Source organism: Salvelinus namaycush, chromosome 11 (genome assembly GCF_016432855.1).
Source record: "Salvelinus namaycush isolate Seneca chromosome 11, SaNama_1.0, whole genome shotgun sequence".
Lineage (NCBI taxonomy): Eukaryota > Metazoa > Chordata > Actinopteri > Salmoniformes > Salmonidae > Salvelinus > Salvelinus namaycush.
Window position 1 is genome coordinate 45010704 of NC_052317.1, and position 25487 is coordinate 45036190.

Here is a 25487-nt window from a genome sequence, read left to right on the forward strand (position 1 = left end):
ATAAAGCCAGTGTTCTGTTCAGGAGAGAAGAGAAATGATTGGAGGTTAGAGGGAGATTGAATATTTTGGAGAAAAGGTTAGAGGGAGATTGAATGTTTTGGAGAAATCATTAGAAAGAGTTCTGTGTTTGTTGCTTTGTCAAAGCTTCTTTAGTGGCCTGAGTTAGTTTACTCAGTTTTGTTGTAAAGTGTTTGTGAAATTGTTAATAATTATTCTGTTTCATTTGTTCCCAGGGGGGAAGGGGGGAGTGCTTAGGCAAGAGGCCCGAGGGCATACATATACCCGTAGTATATTCAATGTCTAGGCACACTAGGTAAGACCTGGGCGGACCACCCCCTTGTATTTTGGTTAGGGCACCAGGTGGTGCTAAGTTAGGTAAGTTAAGTGGGTAGGCAGGTTAGATAGGAGAGGGGGAGCTTTGATATTTACTTTCTTTCCTTTGGTTCCGTCCAGCCCCTTTTCCCCATATTACCGTGTAGGAAATAAATCCTAGTAAACGGTAAATTCTGACTTTTGTCATCCTTATTCGCACCTACAGTCCATACCTCTTTCGCTTCACGGGGAGTTGAGTTGTAGCAGGGTGTTGCGTTCCCTCTTCTCAGAGGCGTGTGTAACAATGTGCACACTGCCCACAAAATGAGGTGGAAACTAAGCTGCACTTCCTAACCTCCTGATGTATGACCATATTAGAGAAACATATTTCCCTCATTACACAGATCCACAAAGAATTTGAAAACAAACCCAATTTTGATAAACTCCCATCTCTACTGGGTGAAATACCACAGTGTGCCATCAAAGCAGCAAGATTTGTGACCTGTTGCCACAAAAAAAGGGCAACCAGTGAAGAGCAAACACCATTGTAAATACAACCCATATTTATGTTTATTTATTTAACCATTTGCACATCGTTACAACACTGTATATATACATAACATGACATTTGAAATGTCTTTATCCTTTTGGAACTTCTGTGAGTGTAATGTTTACTGTTCATTTTTTGTTTATTTCACTCTTGTATATTATCTACTTCACTTGCTTTGGCAATGTAAACATATGTTTCCCATGCCAATAAAGCCCCTTGAAATGAATTGATCTAAAATGAAGGAAAGCTTTGACTATATAAAGACTCAGTGAGCATGGCCTTGCTATCCAGGCAGCATCACATCCAGCCATGATTGGGAGTCCCATAGGGCGGCGCACAATTGGCCCAGCGTCGTCCGGGTTAGGCCGGGGTAGGCCGTCATTGTAAATAGGAATTTGTTCTTATAACTGACTTGCCTTGCTAAATAAAAGTTAAATAAAACATTTAAAAAATTTAATTGAGAAAGGCCGCCGAAGGCAGACCTGGCTCTCAAGAGAAGAACGGTTATGCGCACACCAGTGGTGTAAAGTACTTAGTACTGAGTTAGGCTTTATGTCCACAGAGAAAACATCAGGGTGTGTGGAGAGTCTACCACTATTCATACAGTGACTGTTCAAGAAAAACAAGTGTGAAGAAAAGCAAGATGTGTGGCTGGCTGGCTGGTCTGACTATAGTCATATCAACAGTATCCCCAAGACGTGTGGCTGGCTGGTCTGACTATAGTCATATCAACAGTATCCCCAAGATGTGTGGCTGGCTGGCTGGTCTGACTATAGTCATATCAACAGTATCCCCAAGACGTGTGGCTGGCTGGCTGGTCTGACTATAGTCATATCAACAGTATCCCCAAGACGTGTGGCTGGCTGGCTAGTCTGACTATAGTCATATCAACAGTATCCCCAAGATGTGTGGCTGGCTGGTCTGACTATAGTCATATCAACAGTATCCCCAAGACGTGTGGCTGGCTGGTCTGACTATAGTCATATCAACAGTATCCCCAAGACGTGTGGCTGGCTGGCTGGTCTGACTATAGTCATATCAACAGTATCCCCAAGACGTGTGGCTGGCTGGCTGGTCTGACTATAGTCATATCAACAGTATCCCCAAGACGTGTGGCTGGCTGGTCTGACTATAGTCATATCAACAGTATCCCCAAGACGTGTGGCTGGCTGGTCTGACTATAGTCATATCAACAGTATCCCCAAGACGTGTGGCTGGCTGGTCTGACTATAGTCATATCAACAGTATCCCCAAGACGTGTGGCTGGCTGGTCTGACTATAGTCATATCAACAGTATCCCCAAGACGTGTGGCTGGCTGGCTAGTCTGACTATAGTCATATCAACAGTATCCCCAAGACGTGTGGCTGGCTGGTCTGACTATAGTCATATCAACAGTATCCCCAAGACGTGTGGCTGGCTGGCTAGTCTGACTATAGTCATATCAACAGTATCCCCAAGACGTGTGGCTGGCTGGCTAGTCTGACTATAGTCATATCAACAGTATCCCCAAGATGTGTGGCTGGCTGGCTGGTCTGACTATAGTCATATCAACAGTATCCCCAAGACGTGTGGCTGGCTGGCTAGTCTGACTATAGTCATATCAACAGTATCCCCAAGACGTGTGGCTGGCTGGTCTGACTATAGTCATATCAACAGTATCCCCAAGACGTGTGGCTGGCTGGCTAGTCTGACTATAGTCATATCAACAGTATCCCCAAGACGTGTGGCTGGCTGGTCTGACTATAGTCATATCAACAGTATCCCCAAGACGTGTGGCTGGCTGGCTGGTCTGACTATAGTCATATCAACAGTATCCCCAAGACGTGTGGCTGGCTGGTCTGACTATAGTCATATCAACAGTATCCCCAAGACGTGTGGCTGGCTGGTCTGACTATAGTCATATCAACAGTATCCCCAAGACGTGTGGCTGGCTAGTCTGACTATAGTCATATCAACAGTATCCCCAAGACGTGTGGCTGGCTGGTCTGACTATAGTCATATCAACAGTATCCCCAAGACGTGTGGCTGGCTGGTCTGACTATAGTCATATCAACAGTATCCCCAAGACGTGTGGCTGGCTGGTCTGACTATAGTCATATCAACAGTATCCCCAAGACGTGTGGCTGGCTGGCTGGCTGGTCTGACTATAGTCATATCAACAGTATCCCCAAGACGTGTGGCTGGCTGGTCTGACTATAGTCATATCAACAGTATCCCCAAGATGTGTGGCTGGCTGGTCTGACTATAGTCATATCAACAGTATCCCCAAGATGTGTGGCTGGCTAGTCTGACTATAGTCATATCAACAGTATCCCCAAGATGTGTGGCTGGCTGGCTAGTCTGACTATAGTCATATCAACAGTATCCCCAAGACGTGTGGCTGGCTGGCTAGTCTGACTATAGTCATATCAACAGTATCCCCAAGACGTGTGGCTGGCTGGTCTGACTATAGTCATATCAACAGTATCCCCAAGATGTGTGGCTGGCTGGTCTGACTATAGTCATATCAACAGTATCCCCAAGACGTGTGGCTGGCTGGTCTGACTATAGTCATATCAACAGTATCCCCAAGATGTGTGGCTGGCTGGCTAGTCTGACTATAGTCATATCAACAGTATCCCCAAGACGTGTGGCTGGCTGGCTAGTCTGACTATAGTCATATCAACAGTATCCCCAAGACGTGTGGCTGGCTGGTCTGACTATAGTCATATCAACAGTATCCCCAAGACGTGTGGCTGGCTGGTCTGACTGTAGTCATATCAACAGTATCCCCAAGACGTGTGGCTGGCTGGCTAGTCTGACTATAGTCATATCAACAGTATCCCCAAGACGTGTGGCTGGCTGGTCTGACTATAGTCATATCAACAGTATCCCCAAGACGTGTGGCTGGCTGGCGGGTCTGACTATAGTCATATCAACAGTATCCCCAAGACGTGTGGCTGGCTGGCTAGTCTGACTATAGTCATATCAACAGTATCCCCAAGACGTGTGGCTGGCTGGTCTGACTATAGTCATATCAACAGTATCCCCAAGACGTGTGGCTGGCTGGTCTGACTATAGTCATATCAACAGTATCCCCAAGATGTGTGGCTGGCTGGTCTGACTATAGTCATATCAACAGTATCCCCAAGATGTGTGGCTGGCTGGTCTGACTATAGTCATATCAACAGTATCCCCAAGACGTGTGGCTGGCTGGCGGGTCTGACTATAGTCATATCAACAGTATCCCCAAGACGTGTGGCTGGCTGGTCTGACTATAGTCATATCAACAGTATCCCCAAGACGTGTGGCTGGCTGGTCTGACTATAGTCATGTCAACAGTATCCCCAAGACGTGTGGCTGGCTGGTCTGACTATAGTCATATCAACACTATCCACAAGACGTGTGGCTGGCTGGTCTGACTATAGTCATATCAACAGTATCCCCAAGACGTGTGGCTGGCTGGCTGGTCTGACTATAGTCATATCAACAGTATCCCCAAGACGTGTGGCTGGCTGGTCTGACTATAGTCATATCAACAGTATCCCCAAGACGTGTGGCTGGCTGGTCTGACTATAGTCATATCAACAGTATCCCCAAGACGTGTGGCTGGCTGGTCTGACTATAGTCATATCAACAGTATCCCCAAGACGTGTGGCTGGCTGGCTGGTCTGACTATAGTCATATCAACAGTATCCCCAAGACGTGTGGCTGGCTGGTCTGACTATAGTCATATCAACAGTATCCCCAAGATGTGTGGCTGGCTGGCTGGTCTGACTATAGTCATATCAACAGTATCCCCAAGACGTGTGGCTGGCTGGTCTGACTATAGTCATATCAACAGTATCCCCAAGACGTGTGGCTGGCTGGCTAGTCTGACTATAGTCATATCAACAGTATCCCCAAGACGTGTGGCTGGCTGGTCTGACTATAGTCATATCAACAGTATCCCCAAGACGTGTGGCTGGCTGGCTAGTCTGACTATAGTCATATCAACAGTATCCCCAAGACGTGTGGCTGGCTGGTCTGACTATAGTCATGTCAACAGTATCCCCAAGACGTGTGGCTGGCTGGCTGGTCTGACTATAGTCATATCAACAGTATCCCCAAGACGTGTGGCTGGCTGGTCTGACTATAGTCATATCAACAGTATCCCCAAGACGTGTGGCTGGCTGGCTGGTCTGACTATAGTCATATCAACAGTATCCCCAAGATGTGTGGCTGGCTGGCTGGTCTGACTATAGTCATATCAACAGTATCCCCAAGACGTGTGGCTGGCTGGTCTGACTATAGTCATATCAACAGTATCCCCAAGATGTGTGGCTGGCTGGTCTGACTATAGTCATATCAACAGTATCCCCAAGACGTGTGGCTGGCTGGCGGGTCTGACTATAGTCATATCAACAGTATCCCCAAGACGTGTGGCTGGCTGGTCTGACTATAGTCATATCAACAGTATCCCCAAGACGTGTGGCTGGCTGGCTGGTCTGACTATAGTCATATCAACAGTATCCCCAAGACGTGTGGCTGGCTGGTCTGACTATAGTCATATCAACAGTATCCACAAGACGTGTGGCTGGCGGGTCTGACTATAGTCATATCAACAGTATCCCCAAGACGTGTGGCTGGCTGGCTGGCTGGTCTGACTATAGTCATATCAACAGTATCCCCAAGACGTGTGGCTGGCTGGTCTGACTATAGTCATATCAACAGTATCCCCAAGACGTGTGGCTGGCTGGTCTGACTATAGTCATATCAACAGTATCCCCAAGACGTGTGGCTGGCTGGTCTGACTATAGTCATATCAACAGTATCCCCAAGACGTGTGGCTGGCTGGCTGGTCTGACTATAGTCATGTCAACAGTATCCCCAAGACGTGTGGCTGGCTGGCGGGTCTGACTATAGTCATATCAACAGTATCCCCAAGACGTGTGGCTGGCTGGCTGGTCTGACTATAGTCATATCAACAGTATCCCCAAGACGTGTGGCTGGCTGGCTGGTCTGACTAATAGTCATATCAACAGTATCCCCAAGATGTGTGGCTGGCTGGTCTGACTATAGTCATATCAACAGTATCCCCAAGACGTGTGGCTGGCTGGCGGGTCTGACTATAGTCATATCAACAGTATCCCCAAGACGTGTGGCTGGCTGGCTGGTCTGACTATAGTCATATCAACAGTATCCCCAAGACGTGTGGCTGGCTAGTCTGACTATAGTCATATCAACAGTATCCCCAAGACGTGTGGCTGGCTGGCTGGTCTGACTATAGTCATATCAACAGTATCCCCAAGACGTGTGGCTGGCTGGTCTGACTATAGTCATATCAACAGTATCCCCAAGACGTGTGGCTGGCTGGTCTGACTATAGTCATATCAACAGTATCCCCAAGACGTGTGGCTGGCTGGTCTGACTATAGTCATATCAACAGTATCCCCAAGACGTGTGGCTGGCTGGTCTGACTATAGTCATATCAACAGTATCCCCAAGACGTGTGGCTGGCTGGCGGGTCTGACTATAGTCATATCAACAGTATCCCCAAGACGTGTGGCTGGCTGGCTGGTCTGACTATAGTCATATCAACAGTATCCCCAAGACGTGTGGCTGGCTGGTCTGACTATAGTCATATCAACAGTATCCCCAAGACGTGTGGCTGGCTGGTCTGACTATAGTCATGTCAACAGTATCCCCAAGACGTGTGGCTGGCTGGTCTGACTATAGTCATATCAACAGTATCCCCAAGACGTGTGGCTGGCTAGTCTGACTATAGTCATATCAACAGTATCCCCAAGATGTGTGGCTGGCTGGCTGGTCTGACTATAGTCATATCAACAGTATCCCCAAGACGTGTGGCTGGCTGGCGGGTCTGACTATAGTCATATCAACAGTATCCCCAAGATGTGTGGCTGGCTGGTCTGACTATAGTCATATCAACAGTATCCCCAAGACGTGTGGCTGGCTAGTCTGACTATAGTCATATCAACAGTATCCCCAAGATGTGTGGCTGGCTGGTCTGACTATAGTCATATCAACAGTATCCCCAAGACGTGTGGCTGGCTAGTCTGACTATAGTCATATCAACAGTATCCCCAAGATGTGTGGCTGGCTGGTCTGACTATAGTCATATCAACAGTATCCCCAAGACGTGTGGCTGGCTGGCTGGCTGGTCTGACTATAGTCATATCAACAGTATCCCCAAGACGTGTGGCTGGCTGGTCTGACTATAGTCATATCAACAGTATCCCCAAGATGTGTGGCTGGCTGGCTAGTCTGACTATAGTCATATCAACAGTATCCCCAAGACGTGTGGCTGGCTGGCGGGTCTGACTATAGTCATATCAACAGTATCCCCAAGACGTGTGGCTGGCTGGTCTGACTATAGTCATATCAACAGTATCCACAAGACGTGTGGCTGGCTGGCTGGCTGGTCTGACTATAGTCATATCAACAGTATCCCCAAGACGTGTGGCTGGCTGGTCTGACTATAGTCATGTCAACAGTATCCCCAAGACGTGTGGCTGGCTGGTCTGACTATAGTCATATCAACACTATCCACAAGACGTGTGGCTGGCTGGTCTGACTATAGTCATATCAACAGTATCCCCAAGACGTGTGGCTGGCTGGCTGGTCTGACTATAGTCATATCAACAGTATCCCCAAGACGTGTGGCTGGCTGGTCTGACTATAGTCATATCAACAGTATCCCCAAGACGTGTGGCTGGCTGGTCTGACTATAGTCATATCAACAGTATCCCCAAGATGTGTGGCTGGCTGGCTGGTCTGACTATAGTCATATCAACAGTATCCCCAAGACGTGTGGCTGGCTGGTCTGACTATAGTCATATCAACAGTATCCCCAAGACGTGTGGCTGGCTGGCTAGTCTGACTATAGTCATATCAACAGTATCCCCAAGATGTGTGGCTGGCTGGTCTGACTATAGTCATATCAACAGTATCCCCAAGACGTGTGGCTGGCTGGCTGGTCTGACTAATAGTCATATCAACAGTATCCCCAAGATGTGTGGCTGGCTGGTCTGACTATAGTCATATCAACAGTATCCCCAAGACGTGTGGCTGGCTGGCTGGTCTGACTATAGTCATATCAACAGTATCCCCAAGACGTGTGGCTGGCTGGTCTGACTATAGTCATATCAACAGTATCCCCAAGACGTGTGGCTGGCTGGTCTGACTATAGTCATATCAACAGTATCCCCAAGACGTGTGGCTGGCTGGTCTGACTATAGTCATATCAACAGTATCCCCAAGACGTGTGGCTGGCTGGCTGGTCTGACTATAGTCATGTCAACAGTATCCCCAAGACGTGTGGCTGGCTGGCTGGTCTGACTATAGTCATATCAACAGTATCCCCAAGACGTGTGGCTGGCTGGCGGGTCTGACTATAGTCATATCAACAGTATCCCCAAGACGTGTGGCTGGCTGGTCTGACTATAGTCATATCAACAGTATCCCCAAGACGTGTGGCTGGCTGGCGGGTCTGACTATAGTCATATCAACAGTATCCCCAAGACGTGTGGCTGGCTGGTCTGACTATAGTCATATCAACAGTATCCCCAAGACGTGTGGCTGGCTGGCGGGTCTGACTATAGTCATATCAACAGTATCCCCAAGACGTGTGGCTGGCTGGCTAGTCTGACTATAGTCATATCAACAGTATCCCCAAGACGTGTGGCTGGCTGGTCTGACTATAGTCATATCAACAGTATCCCCAAGACGTGTGGCTGGCTGGTCTGACTATAGTCATATCAACAGTATCCCCAAGACGTGTGGCTGGCTGGTCTGACTATAGTCATATCAACAGTATCCCCAAGACGTGTGGCTGGCTGGCTGGCTGGTCTGACTATAGTCATATCAACAGTATCCCCAAGACGTGTGGCTGGCTGGTCTGACTATAGTCATATCAACAGTATCCCCAAGACGTGTGGCTGGCTGGTCTGACTATAGTCATATCAACAGTATCCCCAAGACGTGTGGCTGGCTGGTCTGACTATAGTCATATCAACAGTATCCCCAAGACGTGTGGCTGGCTGGCTAGTCTGACTATAGTCATATCAACAGTATCCCCAAGACGTGTGGCTGGCTGGCTGGTCTGACTATGGTCATATCAACAGTATCCCCAAGACGTGTGGCTGGCTGGTCTGACTATAGTCATATCAACAGTATCCCCAAGACGTGTGGCTGGCTGGCTAGTCTGACTATAGTCATATCAACAGTATCCCCAAGACGTGTGGCTGGCGGGTCTGACTATAGTCATATCAACAGTATCCCCAAGACGTGTGGCTGGCTGGCTGGTCTGACTATAGTCATATCAACAGTATCCCCAAGACGTGTGGCTGGCGGGTCTGACTATAGTCATATCAACAGTATCCCCAAGACGTGTGGCTGGCTGGCTGGTCTGACTATAGTCATGTCAACAGTATCCCCAAGACGTGTGGCTGGCTGGCTGGTCTGACTATAGTCATATCAACAGTATCCCCAAGACGTGTGGCTGGCGGGTCTGACTATAGTCATATCAACAGTATCCCCAAGACGTGTGGCTGGCTGGCTAGTCTGACTATAGTCATATCAACAGTATCCCCAAGATGTGTGGCTGGCTGGTCTGACTATAGTCATATCAACAGTATCCCCAAGACGTGTGGCTGGCTGGTCTGACTATAGTCATATCAACAGTATCCCCAAGACGTGTGGCTGGCTGGTCTGACTATAGTCATATCAACAGTATCCCCAAGACGTGTGGCTGGCTGGTCTGACTATAGTCATATCAACAGTATCCCCAAGACGTGTGGCTGGCTGGCTGGTCTGACTATAGTCATGTCAACAGTATCCCCAAGACGTGTGGCTGGCTGGGCTGACTATAGTCATATCAACAGTATCCCCAAGACGTGTGGCTGGCTGGTCTGACTATAGTCATATCAACAGTATCCCCAAGACGTGTGGCTGGCTGGTCTGACTATAGTCATATCAACAGTATCCCCAAGACGTGTGGCTGGCTGGTCTGACTATAGTCATATCAACAGTATCCCCAAGACGTGTGGCTGGCTGGTCTGACTATAGTCATATCAACAGTATCCCCAAGACGTGTGGCTGGCTGGTCTGACTATAGTCATATCAACAGTATCCCCAAGACGTGTGGCTGGCTGGCTGGCTGGTCTGACTATAGTCATGTCAACAGTATCCCCAAGACGTGTGGCTGGCTGGTCTGACTATAGTCATATCAACAGTATCCCCAAGACGTGTGGCTGGCTGGTCTGACTATAGTCATATCAACAGTATCCCCAAGACGTGTGGCTGGCTGGTCTGACTATAGTCATATCAACAGTATCCACAAGACGTGTGGCTGGCTGGTCTGACTATAGTCATATCAACAGTATCCCCAAGACGTGTGGCTGGCTGGCTGGTCTGACTATAGTCATATCAACAGTATCCCCAAGACGTGTGGCTGGCTGGTCTGACTATAGTCATATCAACAGTATCCCCAAGACGTGTGGCTGGCTGGTCTGACTGTAGTCATATCAACACTATCCACAAGACGTGTTACTGTAATACAGTATATGACCAAACACAGCAGAGAGTAACATTTTTTGCCATTGAAATCCAAACAGTGTACAAAAACACTTTTTTGGTTTTTCTAATGTTCGTGATGGAAAAATGTTTTCATAGTAAACTTATAACGACTAAAACCAGATATACAGTATGTTGAAACGATAATGAACCAATATTTTTGATTTATAATATAATCTTTGAGAACTAACAATCACCAACATAAAAGCTGGACAGTCAGAGAATAGAAAATTAACCACAAAAATGATTTAGCTAAAGGACGGCATTAGCCAATGGCAAAGTGCATCGAATAGCAGGAAATCAGATTTAAATCTACAACATTTTCTCTCAGCTTCATGGCAGAATATGTAGAATCGCAGGAAATTGCCTTAAAAATTCTAAAAGCTCTCTACACCGCCAAGATGAGGGCCTAAACATGTTTGTAAGATTCAGCCGTGACCACTCCCCCTGTCACTTCCCTTGCAACGCGCACCATGTAAGCCTCCTATTGATCCAGATAAAACCCTGCATGTTGCTGTAATACAGTATACCCTTACAAAAACAGTCCGGCAGGAATTCAACCTTTTGTGAAGGAATTCTACAGGTGTCCTGCAGGAACAGTAGGACTTGTTTATGCAGATATTTATTTAGAAAATCCTGCATAAACATGACAATTTCTGCAGGACCGAAACTGGCATGATTTTGATATTCCTGCAGAATATGGCAAGTCCTGCAGGATCAATTCCAGCAAGAAAAATGCAAGAATTTTGATATTCCTAGAGCCATATCAGCTAGTCAAACTGCAGGAGGAGATAAAGTGTGTATAGAGGTGAGTGCACATCATTTTGTATATAGCTAGCTATTTTTTTTAAATATTTTTTTTTATATGTTTTAAACTCTCCTTTATAATTTACAACAAGAACTCCAACGGATGTGACATCTTTGTCACAATAGCAACAGTTGACAGTTGGCAGTTGAGGAAATGGTTGCTAGGCAGTTTAGCTAGCTAGTTGAAGTATTGCTAATATTACTATCTGTTTACAAGTAAAGAGTCAGAGAAACATACTAAAACTACAACAAATGTTTATATGAACATGTTAGGGGTTTATGTGTTGTGTTTGCAGAATATTTGTTATGAGTAAGTTAACTAGCATGTTCTCTACCACTTTGATAAAAAAAACGTTAATATATATTTCTTTACTTTTGCTTCCATGGAAAGTTACATGAGGTTTGATATCCCACTTGCTAGGTCTCTTTAGTACTGTTGTCACAAGTTAGGCTATACTTTTTAAGTGTTTTGAAATGGATGGTGATAGATGAGATTTTATGGCTTCTTGGCTTGCACTTGATGACGGTAACCAAATCACATGACCGATCATGACATGTAAATGACATGATTGCGTTTAAATAATAAATATGGGTTCATTAGCGTGTGTTCCAAATTGCATACTTGCATTCTCCCATTCTTTCAAGGGTGATCTTCCAAGCACACCTGAGAGAGCATACCGTGTAGCTTAACATCCACTACATTTGAAACGTACTTCGACGTGACCGCTAACCTAAATAGGAAACTGCATCATCGTCAGCTTTTATGCTAGCTAGCTACGTGTCACGTTCTGACCTTAGTTCCTTTTTTATGTCTTTATTTTAGTTGGTCAGAGCATGAGTTGGGGTGGGCATTCTATATTGTTTTTCTATGTTTTGTTCTGTTGTTCTATTTCTATGTGTTTGGCCTAGTATGGTTCTCAATCAGAGGCAGGTGTCAGTCGTTGTCTCTGATTGGGAGCCATATTTAGGTAGCCTGTTTTCCTTTGTGTTTTGTGGGTGGTTGTTTCCTGTGTTTGTACCACACGGGACTGTTTCGATTTTCGTTTGGTCATTCACTTTGTTATTTTGTATTTTTGTAGTGTTCAGTTTTACATATTAAAATGGACACTTACCACGCTGCATATTGGTCCGATATCTCTTACTCCTCGTCAGAAGAAGAGGAAAGTCGTTACACTACGTCTGTTTACATTGTAGCCAATGTAGCAGTGTGAGCAACTAGTGCTAGCAATTCAGTGAACAACTATTCCAGAATGGAGATACTTAACATGAATAACAAGTAACAGAATCGATTTTCTCAGTACCTGTTAGTGAATTAAGCTGATACCGTAAAATACGGCGATCTCCTCTCGCAAATTGCTTGGTCTGCGGCTAAATCATTGTGGATGTATAACAGGTAAGCTTTCATGCATTGTACTGAGGCTGAAGCTAAAAAAATATTTATTAAAAATAGTGAAAATAAGATTTGAAAGAAGCTATTTTACTTCATGTTTAAGAATGATAAATAGCCAGAATAGTGCTGTTTCACTGTGAAGCTAATATTGCATTGTATTAAGACTGCTGGTGTTTAATTTCCAATGAGCATGTTTGTATTGTATTAATTCTTACATCTATAACACCCATGCATAGGATGTTCAAGATAGTTTTATGATGCAATAAAACTACACTAAACAAAAATATCAACACAACATGTTAAGTGTTGGTACCATGTTTCATTAGCTTAGCAAAGTTCTGGGACACTGTAAAGTCCATGGAGAATAAGAGCACCTCCTCCCAGCTGCCCACTGCTCTGAGGCTAGGAAACACTGTCACCACCGATAAATCCACTATAATTGAGAATTTCCATAAGCATTTCTCTACGGCTGGCCATGCTTTCCACCTGGCTACCCCTACCCCGGTCAACTGCCCGGCACCCTCCACAGCAACCCGCCAAAGCCCCCACCATTTCTCCTTCACCCAAATCCAGATAGCTGATGTTCTGAAATAGCTGCAAAATCTGGACCCCTACAAATCAGCCGGGCTAGACAATCTGGACCCTCTTTTTCTAAAATTATCTGCCGAAATTGTTGCAACCCCTATTACTAGCCTGTTCAACCTCTCTTTCGTATTGTCTGAGATTTCCAAAGATTGGAAAGCTGCCGCGGTCATCCCCCTCTTCAAAAGGGGTGACACTCTAGACCCAAACTGCTACAGACCTATATCTATCCTACCCTGTCTTTCTAAGGTCTTCGAAAGCCAAGTTAACAAACAGATTACCGACCATTTCGAATCCCACCGTACCTTCTCCGCTATGCAATCTGGTTTCAGAGCTGGTCATGGGTGCACCTCAGCCACGCTCAAGGTCCTAAACAACATCATAACCGCCATCGATAAGAGACATTACTGTGCAGCCGTATTCATCGACCTGGCCAAGGCTTTCGACTCTGTCAATCACCACATTCTTATTGGCAGACTCGACAGCCTTGGTTTCTCAAATGATTGCCTCGCCTGGTTTACCAACTACTTCTCTGATAGAGTTCAGTGTGTCAAATTGGAGGGCCTGTTGTCCGGACCTCTGGCAGTCTCTATGGGTGCCACAGGGTTCAATTCTCTCTTCTCTGTATACATCAATGATGTTGCTCTTGCTGCTGGTGATTCCCTGATCCACCTCTACGCAGATGACACCATTCTGTATACTTCTGGCCCCTCTTTGGACACTGTGTTAACTAACCTCCAGACGAGCTTCAATGCCATACAACTCTCCTTCTGTGGCCTCCAACTGCTCTTAAATGCAAGTAAAACTAAATGCATGCTATTCAATCGATCACTGCCCGCACCTGCTCGCCCGTCCAGCATCACTACTCTGGACGGCTCTGACTTAGAATACGTGGACAACTACAAATACCTAGGTGTCTGGTTAGACTGTAAACTCTCCCTCCAGACTCACATTAAGCATCTACAATCCAAAATTAAATCTAGAATCGGCTACCTATATCGCAACAAAGCATCCTTCACTCATGCTGCCAACATACCCTCGTAAAACTGACTATCCTACCGATCTTCGACTTCGGTGATGTCATCTATAAAATAGCCTCCAACACTCTACTCAACAAACTGGATGCAGTCTACCACAGTGCCATCTGTTTTGTCACCAAAGCCCCATACACTACCCACCATTGCGACCTGTACGCTCTCGTTGGTTGGCCCTCGCTTCATACTCGTCGCCAAACCCACTGGCTACAGGTTATCTACAAGTCTCTGCTAGGTAAAGCCCCACCTTATCTCAGCTCACTGGTCACCATAGCAGCACCCACTCGTAGCACGCACTCCAGCAGGTATATCTCACTGGTCACCCCCAAAGCCAATTCCTCCTTTGGTCGTCTTTCCTTCCAGTTCTCTGCTGCCAGTTCACAGAGTACTGCACCTGTACATAGCCCATCTATAATTAGGCCAAACAACTACCTCTTCCCCTACTGTATTTATTTATTTTGCTCCTTTGCACCCCATTATTTCTACTTTGCACATTCTTCCACTGCAAATCTACTATTCCAGTGTTTTACTTGCTATACTTGCTATATTGTATTTACAGTGGGGCAAAAAAGTATTTAGTCAGCCACCAATTGTGCAAGTTCTCCCACTTAAAAAGATGAGAGGCCTGTAATTAGGTACACTTCAACTATGACAGACAAAATTAGAAAAAGCAATCCAGAAAATCACATTGTAGGATTTTTAATGAATTTATTTGCAAATTATGGTGGAAAATAAGTATTTGGTCAATAACAATGGGCCGTCGGACTGTGTTGAGCGGTTTGCTGACGTCACTGTTGTGAACAGAGTGCCCCATGGTAGCGGTGGGGTTATGGTATGGGCAGGCATAAGCTACGGACAATGAACACAATTACATTTTATCGATGGCAATTTGAATGCACAGAGATACGGTGACGAGATCCTGAAGCCCATTGTCGTGCCATTCATTTGCCGCCATCATCTCATGTTTCAGCATGATAATGCACGGCTCCATGTCGCAAGGATCTGTACACAATTCCTGGAAGCTGAAAATGTCCCAGTTCTTCCATGGCCTAGAAACTCACCAGACATGTCACCCATTGAGCATGTTTGGAATGCTCTGGATTGACATGTACGACAGCGTGTTCCAATTCCCGCCAATATCCAGCCACTTCACACGGCCATTAAAGAGAAGTGGGACAACATTCCACAAGCTGATGTGTTGCGCTGCATGAGGCAAAAGGTGGTCACACCAGATACTGACTGGTTTTCTGATCCACCCCCTACCTTTTCGTTAAGGTATCTGTGACCAACAGATGCACACCTGTATTCCCAGTCATGTGAAATCCATAGATTAGGGCCTAATGATTTTATTTAAATTCACTGATTTCCTTACTCAGTAAAATCTTAGAAATTGATTTATGTTGCATTTATATTGTACAAAACAAACACTGCCCAAAAACAAACAATGCCCAGTTTAATTAAACTCAACAACAAAAGAAACATCCCTTTTTCAGGACCCTGTCTTTCAAAGATAATTCGTAAAAATAATTTAAATTGTTTACCTTTATTTTACTAGGCAATTCAGTTTCAATGACAGCCTAGGAACGGTGGGTTAACTGCCTTGTTCAGGGGCAGAACGACAGATTTGTACCTTGTCAGCTCGGGGATTCGATCTTGCAACCTTTCGGTTACTAATCCAACACTTTAACCACTAGGCTACGCTGCCGCCCCTTTAATAAACATGCACCTGTGGAATGGTTGTTAAGACACTAACAGCTTACAGACGGTATGCAATTAAGGTCACAGTTATGAAAACTTAGGACACTAAAGAGGCCTTTTTACTGACTCTGTAAAACACCAAAAGAAAGATGCCCAGGGTCCCTGCTCATCTGCTTCAATGTGCCTTAGGCATGCTGCAAGGAGGCATGAGGACTGCAGATGTGGCCAGGGCAATAAATTGCAATGTCCGTACTGTGAGACGCCTAAGACAGCGCTACAGGAAGACAGGATGGACAGCTAATCGTCCTCGCAGTGGCAGACCACGTGTAACAACACCTGCACAGGATCGGTACATCCGAACATCACACCTGCGGGACAGATACAGGATGGCAACAACAACTGCCCGAGTTACACCAGGAACGCACAATCCCTCCATCAGTGCTCAGACTGTCCACAATAGTCTGAGAGAGGCTGGACTGAGGGCTTGTAGGCGTGTTGTAAGGCAGGTCCTCACCAGACATCACCGGCAACAATGTCGCCTATGGGCACAAACCCACCGTCGCTGGACCAGACAAAACTATTCACTGATGAATCGCGGTTTTGTCTCACCAGGGGTGATAGTCGGATTTGCATTTATCGTCGAAGGAATGAGCGTTACACCGAGGTCTGTAATCTGGAGTGGGATTGATTTGGAGGTGGAGGGTCCGTCATGGTCTGGGGCGGTGTGTCACAGCATCATCGGACTGAGCTTGTTGTCATTACAGGCAATCTCAACGCTGTGCGTTACAGGGAAGACATCCTCCTCCCTCATGTGGTACCCTTCCTGCAGGCTCATCCTGACATGACCCTCCAGCATGACAATGCCACCAGCCATACTGCTCGTTCTGTGCGTGATTTCCTGCAAGACAGGAATGTCAGTGTTCTGCCATGGCCAGCGAAGAGCCCGGATCTCAATCCCATTGAGCACGTCTGGGACCTGTTGGATCGGAGGGTGAGGGCTAGGGCCATTCCTCCCAGACATGTCTGGGAACTTGCAGGTGCCTTGGTGGAAGAGTCGGGTAACATCTCACAGCAAGAATTGGCAAATCTGGTGCATTCCATGAGGAGATGCACTGCAGTACTTAATGCAGCTGGTGGCCACACCAGATACTGACTGTTACTTTTGATTTTGACCCCCCCTTTGTTCAGGGACACTTTATTCCATTTCTGATAGTCACATGCCTCTGGAACTTGTTCAGTTTATGTCTCAGTTGTTGAATCTTGTTATGTTCATACAAATATTTACACGTTAAGTTTGCTGAAAATAAACGCAGTTGACAGTGAGAGGACGTTTCTTTTTTTGCTGAGTTTATATGTATGCATATCAAACAGAAATATATATATATATATTAAATTAATACACCATTGTAATATTATTAATGCCTTTCTCTTAGATAGATGAACCGGAGCCCCCAGATGCCAAAGGCTCTAAACCCAGAACCGTGTGGAAACATCAACACTTGTCTTGTTTAATTAATATGAACCCTTTTATTGGTTCACCTTTATCTGCATGAATCTTTAGAACACTGTCCATTGTACAAAAGTTGTATTGGTCGTATGTACAGGATACACATGGTCCAATGAAAGGCTTACTTGCAGGTTCCTTCTCGACAATGCAACAACAATAAGAAATTAAAGATAATATGAGCATGAAGTAAATGGTGAGGGGACATCAAGGAGTCCCAAGTGAGGGGACATCAAGGAGATTAACATTCAAAAAGCTATACTGCTGAATAAATTCCTGACTAAACTCCTGGAATGGGGAGATTTTCCTGGTGGATGGGAGGTTCTCAAGTTCTTTACATCTGTCTGAGTGACGGGGTGGGATGGTCAACCTGAGGAGAACAGAGCAGAAACATAAGGCCGAGGGAGGAGAAATTAACCTCACTGCTCAAATGTCAGTGCTGGTTCAAGTTGCTGAGAACCACAACTCCCTTTGCTAATGTGCAATGGTTTTGAAAAACAGTTATGCATATTTATAGCCTTGATCAAGTTGTCACCAATTTACCTTTTAATTGATCATTTCATTATTTAAATTGTTTTCTGTGCATGCAATGGTGAAACATGAGGGGAGGGGAAAGTGACAAGAAGAAAGCTAGCTAATGTTAGGTAAACAGACACTACATGTATGTATTGACTGATCATGTAAGAATGCACAAATAGCTTGGTTAGCTAGCAAGCTACATTGAACAGAACACAGCTAGCTGCATTTCCTACGCCGTTAATCAGATGTTAAAATGTCTTACCTCCAAACCAGTCGGCCATGACTATTTTGTCCTGCCAAAGCCATGGAGTGAAATTAACACATCAGTTGCCATCTGTCCCTGAAAACAAATGTGAAAAAAACGATTTGCTACATTTCTCATTAGCTGGCTAGCAAGTTCACCAATTCAGGATTTTAAAAAACTGTCTGGGTTTTCACAATTGACACGGCTGATTTTACGATTAGTTTGTTTAGTTTGTCATCCCTAAAACAGCTGATAACCAGGATGAGATTGCCTGCTAGCCAACTTAGCTTGGGTAGCAGGCTGATAAACAGCAGTGAGTCAACATTTGAATTCAAAATTCATATGAAAGTCATTTGTTACTAATATTTTAACATAATTTTGTGAATAAATAAACGTAATACTTACATTTTACAAAGTTATTCCTCTGGAACATTTTCTCCCAAGCAGGGACTTCAGTCCACCATTAATTCAGATTTTTGGGGTGGGATTTTCGCTGTGTTGCAAGGTGTCATGGGATAGCCTTCCCGGCGAAGGGAACGAAAATGTATGCTCCCATGTGTGCTTTACTTTCCAGACCTCCCAAGGATGCTTATAGAACTTCCCGCAAACCTAGTACATATTTGCCGTTTCGCGTTCTTATGTTTGGAATCATACTTGAATAATGACAGTTGACTTCCATACTCGCTGAACGCTCTAACATAGAACACAAGTATGCAATTTGGAACAAAACATTTATCTATGAAATATCACATTATTTTGAACTGAAATATATTAAGTCCCAATTGAAAATACAAATAGCTTGATTTAAATAGAAATTGCTAATTTTAACATGACTTTCTCTATGTTTTACTCTTAGCTTGCTTGGACAGTTTCCCCACCTCCACCATGTGAATTCTCTTATTCTCCCGTACAGCTTAGACTACAGGAAGCACAGAAAACACACACCTAGTATTTCTAACAGTTTAGCAGAAGGCCACCACACCACATTAGAGTTGGTAAGTGCATGAAAAAACAATACATTTACTAATTCATCTGTTTCTGATTCCTTGTCTAATTTGCAGCTCCATTAGTCTACTAGTTAAAGCTCCATTAGTCCAGTGGCCTACTAGTTAAAGCTCCATTAGTCCAGTGGTCTACTAGTTAAAGCTCCATTAGTCCACTAGTTAAAGCTCCATTAGTCCAGTGGTCAACTTGTTAAAGCTCCATTAGTCCACTAGTTAAAGCTCCATTAGTCCAGTGGCCTACTAGTTAAAGCTCCATTAGTCCAGTGGCCTACTAGTTAAAGCTCCATTAGTCCACTAGTTAAAGCTCCATTAGTCCAGTGGCCTACTAGTTAAAGCTCCATTAGTCCACTAGTTAAAGCTCCATTAGTCCAGTGGTCAACTTGTTAAAGCTCCATTAGTCCACTAGTTAAAGCTCCATTAGTCCAGTGGCCTACTAGTTAAAGCTCCATTAGTCCACTAGTTAAAGCTCCATTAGTCCAGTGGTCAACTTGTTAAAGCTCCATTAGTCCACTAGTTAAAGCTCCATTAGTCCAGTGGCCTACTAGTTAAAGCTCAATTAGTCCACTAGTTAAAGCTCCATTAGTCCAGTGGTCAACTTGTTAAAGCTCCATTAGTCCACTAGTTAAAGCTCCATTAGTCCAGTGGTCAACTTGTTAAAGCTCCATTAGTCCACTAGTTAAAGCTCCATTAGTCCACTAGTTAAAGCTCCATTAGTCCAGTGGCCTACTAGTTAAAGCTCCATTAGTCCACTAGTTAAAGCTCCATTAGTCCAGTGGCCTACTAGTTAAAGCTCCATTAGTCCACTAGTTAAAGCTCCATTAGTCCAGTGGCCTACTAGTTAAAGCTCCATTAGTCCAGTGGTCAACTTGTTAAAGCTCCATTAGTCCACTAGTTAAAGCTCCATTAGTCCAGTGGCCTACTAGTTAAAGCTCCATTAGTCCAGTGGTCTACCAATTAAAGGTGAGTAGCTTGTCTTTCACTACTACAGTATATCATGTGCACTATTTTGTTGCTGTTTTTCATGTAACACAGATGTTCTGTAGTGATATTCTGAACTCTGCCCCCTGTCATCTGTCTCCTGTCCTCCCCAGTTAAGACAGTGCCTGTAAACAACTGTGAGACTGACTACCACAGATGGCAGCACTAGACAGCCATGCAGGCGAAGGAAACACCACACACAGTTTCAACCTCTCATTTCTCCCTTTAAAACGGAGCCTAACACACATGCATTACTGTCAGATGTTGTTGTTGTACCAGCCATATTAAAACCAACTATCACCACGTTTACCATTCCAGACATCCGTTTCACTTCACACCAATACACATAAGCTATTCACGTGATGTCACCGTTATTCTCACTCTTCTTACAAAATATGCCTTTACCATATTTATTCAAAATCTGCTAAATCTGCATAAAATAATATGGTGAAATGGCCAATCCAACACATCAGCTTTTGCTTCATTGGATAATAACATTGCCATGCAATCTTATATCTTGTGCAATTTGTCCATTCTTTTGAAAGAATGTGGATTGTCCTACATGAACTTCTCTGAAGGATGAGGAAGGGATCCAGCAGGTGTTCCTACAGGAAAATGGCCGCCCTGGAAATCTTGTGGAATTACCTGGAGGACCCTCACCCACAGGATATCCCACAGGATTTGGGGGCCATTTTGGTGTAGGACAATTCCTGCAGCTGGTCATTCAGGAAACAATCCTGCAGGATTTATTTGAGGTCTATCTGCAGGATTCCTGCAAGATTGTTTCCCCGAAGGACTATCTGCATGATTCCTACATGATTCTGCAGGATTCCTGCAGGAATTGTCCTATAGGAAAGTGGCCACGAAAATCCTGTGGGATATCCTGCAGGACTTCCTATTCCTGCAGGATATATATTCTTCAGGACTTCCTGTACGACTTTTTTGTAAAGGTATGAACAAACAGAGCGGAGAGTTGGCCGCGGTATGTCTTTGTTACCTTTCCAAAGTCCCGGACATCAAACAGGTCGAAGGCCTCAAACAGATCAGTCTTCTTCATCCCAAACACCTCACAGCAGGATGTCAGGAAGGTCCGGATATTCTTCAAGCAGAGAAACTGGGAACAGAAGAACAAAAATAGTTAACAAATAGAACACTAAGACATATTGGTTATCTCATAACTAACACGTCAGCACAGGTGACAAATAACTGTTAAACGTCACTATTTGCACATATTCTAATGAAACCGGTTTGCACAATAACACATTCATAAGACAGTACATTGATAACCTCCTGGTTAACTTTAACATTTATCTCAGTTCATATTTCTGAAAACTCATAAAATGTATCAAACAGACTCAAAGAACACATACTCTACTTAAAAGCTTTTGAGGAACTTTTAAGTTCCTACATACTCTTTCTTGAACATTAATAACTGAGAGATGATGACATGAACCATCAATCTTTGATTGCTGGATGAGGAGGAGGTTAAACCTTAAGCAAAGTGCAGTTTTCCATCAAATCTATTCCATTAGGATAAATCAGGACACATTGCACTTGTGGGACACTAGTCTGAGGGCCAGTCCAGGACAACATCACACTGGTGGGACACTAGTCTGAGGGCCAGTCCAGGACAACATCACACTGGTGGGACACTAGTCTGAGGGCCAGTCCAGGACAACATCACACCGGTGGGACACTAGTCTGAGGGCCAGTCCAGGACAACATCACACTGGTGGGACACTAGTCTGAGGGCCAGTCCAGGACAACATCACACTGGTGGGACACTAGTCTGAGGGCCAGTCCAGGACAACATCACACTGGTGGGACACTAGTCTGAGGGCCAGTCCAGGACAACATCACACTGGTGGGACACTAGTCTGAGGGCCAGTCCAGGACAACATCACACTTGTGGGACACTAGTCTGAGGGCCAGTCCAGGACAACATCACACTGGTGGGACACTAGTCTGAGGGCCAGTCCAGGACAACATCACACTGGTGGGACACTAGTCTGAGGGCCAGTCCAGGACAACATCACACCGGTGGGACACTAGTCTGAGGGCCAGTCCAGGACAACATCACACTGGTGGGACACTAGTCTGAGGGCCAGTCCAGGACAACATCAACACTCTGATTTTATGGCATTTATTGACTTTTTAACTTTCAGCTTTCCATTTATTTATTTATTTTATGTGTAAAAAAAATATGTACTGTAATGGGATTTAATATATACATGTATTCAATCAGGGCAATGTGATTGACCGGATAAGAAATGTGGGGCTACAGGGGGTTATTTGGTTGGGCTTTGAGCATTTTGACCAATTATCACGCTCAGTCGGGGGTCAGGAAATCCAGTCTTATTACAGTGTGGCAGGAAGTTGGAACAGGAATACTACACAACATTCATTCTCAACATGCCCAGAGCTGCTCGGAGCTGGTAACACAGTACAACTAGACATTTAGTTAATAAAGCCCTTTGTGAGTTAAATGGCTGTGACTTGGACTGTTGGTCAGCACTCTTCCACTTCCTCCACAAACAGAGAGCTAGAGAGAGAGAGAGAGAGAGAGAGAGAGAGCTAGAGAGAGAGAGAGAGAGAGCTAGAGAGAGAGAGAGCTAGAGAGAGAGAGAGCTAGAGAGAGAGAGAGAGAGAGAGAGAGAGAGAGAGAGAGAGAGAGAGAGAGAGAGAGAGCTAGAGAGAGAGAGAGAGCTAGAGAGAGAGAGAGAGACAGAGAGAGCTAGAGAGAGAGAGAGAGAGAGAGAGAGAGAGAGAGAGAGAGAGAGAGAGAGAGAGAGAGAGAGAAGGCCCCTGGGGTTACAGGATAAATCACAGGCATCTCTGTGATCAACTGTTATGATAAGGAGACTGAGGAGGAGACTAGCAACACATCCTCAGATGTAGAATACGCCAAGACTCTGCCATGTAACAACACTGTATCGGAGTGACTACAGTTGGATGTGATTAAAAGGGAACAGTATTTCACGCCAAAAATGTTCACAAGTCTTTGAACACTTCAGGGGGGGGGGGGGGGGGGGGATCGATATGTAGGCCTAATCAATTTAGGTACTGTATATATATATTTTTTTTTATACTCTATATTTTTATTATATTGTACTGTTTTAAAGTGTGTCTGCCTGAAGGTCTTGGTTTTACTCCACAGGATCAATCTGAACGTCACAGCACAAAGTAACCCACTTTCTCTCCCTCTTCTTTCTCCCTCTCTTCTTTCTCCCTCTCTTCTTTCTCCCTCTCTTCTTTCTCCCTCTCTTCTTTCTCCCTCTCTTCTTTCTCCCCCTCTTCTTTCTCCCTCTTCTTTCTCCCTCTCTTCTTTCTCCCTCTCTTCTTTCTCCCTCTCTTCTTTCAAGTCATTCATTTCTTTTTCTCGATCTCTGATTCTCTCGCTCTCTGTATGAATACACTGTTTTTGGTTGAAGAATCTTTCTTTCTAAACTAGTCTAGTTGCGTCAGCTCTGTCAGAGATCAAAGACATGTATCAACTACAGTGAGTATTCCACATTTAAATGTGAAATATATCAAAATGGTACATTGCCTGCTCCACAAAATGCAGATTTTACACTACCTACCCCTAGATGCAGTACTTGGCTAAAAATAGCAGTTCAGTAGGCTATAACTACTTAATCACAGTACACTGCCCGCTTATCCATCTCTCTATCCCCATTCATCCCTCTCTCCATCACTCCCTCCCTCCCCATCTCTCTCCATCCCTCCCTCCCTTCAATCCATTATGATAGACGTCTGCTTGTATTAACCACCCACAACGTATGGCTAGAACAGTGGTAGCGCACAATGACAAAGCCATTTCCTATCTGGACTACTACACAGATGACCTACTGCATCAGATGACCTACTGCTGTAGGGCTACAGCTTTCTGCATTGTCCAGTAAGATTTGCCTGGACTGGAGCTCTGTTCTATTCTATAGTGCAGAATGGATAAACACAATGAGAAAAGCTTACAATACAAAATCCACACAGATTAATGAAACAGCATGTTGTGAGATAAAGACATAAGTGATAATAAATGAATTGATTGTCCATTCGGGGGAAAGATGTAACGCTGACAACGACGTTGTGACATAGTACAGTACGGAAAGATTAAAACACATGCTAATCTATAGTGGGTGTTTGACTGTGGGTGTTTCTGCAGAAATTGTCGGTGTGCTCAATGCAGTGACACTCTTGAGCTAAACATACACCTTTAAAACAACTTTCTCTATGACCAAGGCCACAGGCAGGGCCAGAGTCACAGCTAAACATACACCTTTAAAACAGCTTTCTCTATGACCAAGGCCACAGGCAGGGCCAGAGTCACAGCTAAACATACACCTTTAAAACAGCTTTCTCTATGACCAAGGCCACAGGCAGGGCCAGAGTCACAGCTAAACATACACCTTTAAAACAGCTTTCTCTATGACCAAGGCCACAGGCAGGGCCAGAGTCACAGCTAAACATACACCTTTAAAACAGCTTTTTCTATGACCAAGGCCACAGGCAGGGCCAGAGTCACAGCTAAACATACACCTTTAAAACGGCTTTCTCCATGACCAAGGCCACAGGCAGGGCCAGAGTCACAGCTAAACATACACCTTTAAAACAGCTTTCTCTATGACCAAGGCCACAGGCAGGGCCAGAGTCACAGCTAAACATACACCTTTAAAACAGCTTTTTCTATGACCAAGGCCACAGGCAGGGCCAGAGTCACAGCTAAACATACACCTTTAAAACGGCTTTCTCCATGACCAAGGCCACAGGCAGGGCCAGAGTCACAGCTAAACATACACCTTTAAAACGGCTTTCTCCATGACCAAGGCCACAGGCAGGGCCAGAGTCACAGCTAAACATACACCTTTAAAACGGCTTTCTCTATGACCAAGGCCACAGGCAGGGCCAGAGTCACAGCTAAACATACACCTTTAAAACGGCTTTCTCCATGACCAAGGCCACAGGCAGGGCCAGAGTCACAGCTAAACATACACCTTTAAAACGGCTTTCTCTATGACCAAGGCCACAGGCAGGGCCAGAGTCACAGCTAAACATACACCTTTAAAACAGCTTTCTCTATGACCAAGGCCACAGGCAGGGCCAGAGTCACAGCTAAACATACACCTTTAAAACAGCTTTTTCTATGACCAAGGCCACAGGCAGGGCCAGAGTCACAGCTAAACATACACCTTTAAAACGGCTTTCTCCATGACCAAGGCCACAGGCAGGGCCAGAGTCACAGCTAAACATACACCTTTAAAACGGCTTTCTCCATGACCAAGGCCACAGACAGGGCCAGAGTCACAGCTAAA

At 45.0% G+C, this 25487-nt stretch overlaps 1 protein-coding gene across 1 annotated transcript in view; it reads right to left on the minus strand.

The window, feature by feature from the left end:
• vav3b (vav 3 guanine nucleotide exchange factor b) overlaps positions 1-25487 on the minus strand; it is a 140628-nt gene that overhangs the window by 111786 nt on the left and 3355 nt on the right. Inside the window, exon 2 of the mRNA XM_039003302.1 lies at positions 21176-21292. Coding sequence (XP_038859230.1) covers positions 21176-21292 — 117 coding nt within the window. The remainder of the gene's footprint in view (positions 1-21175; positions 21293-25487) is intronic.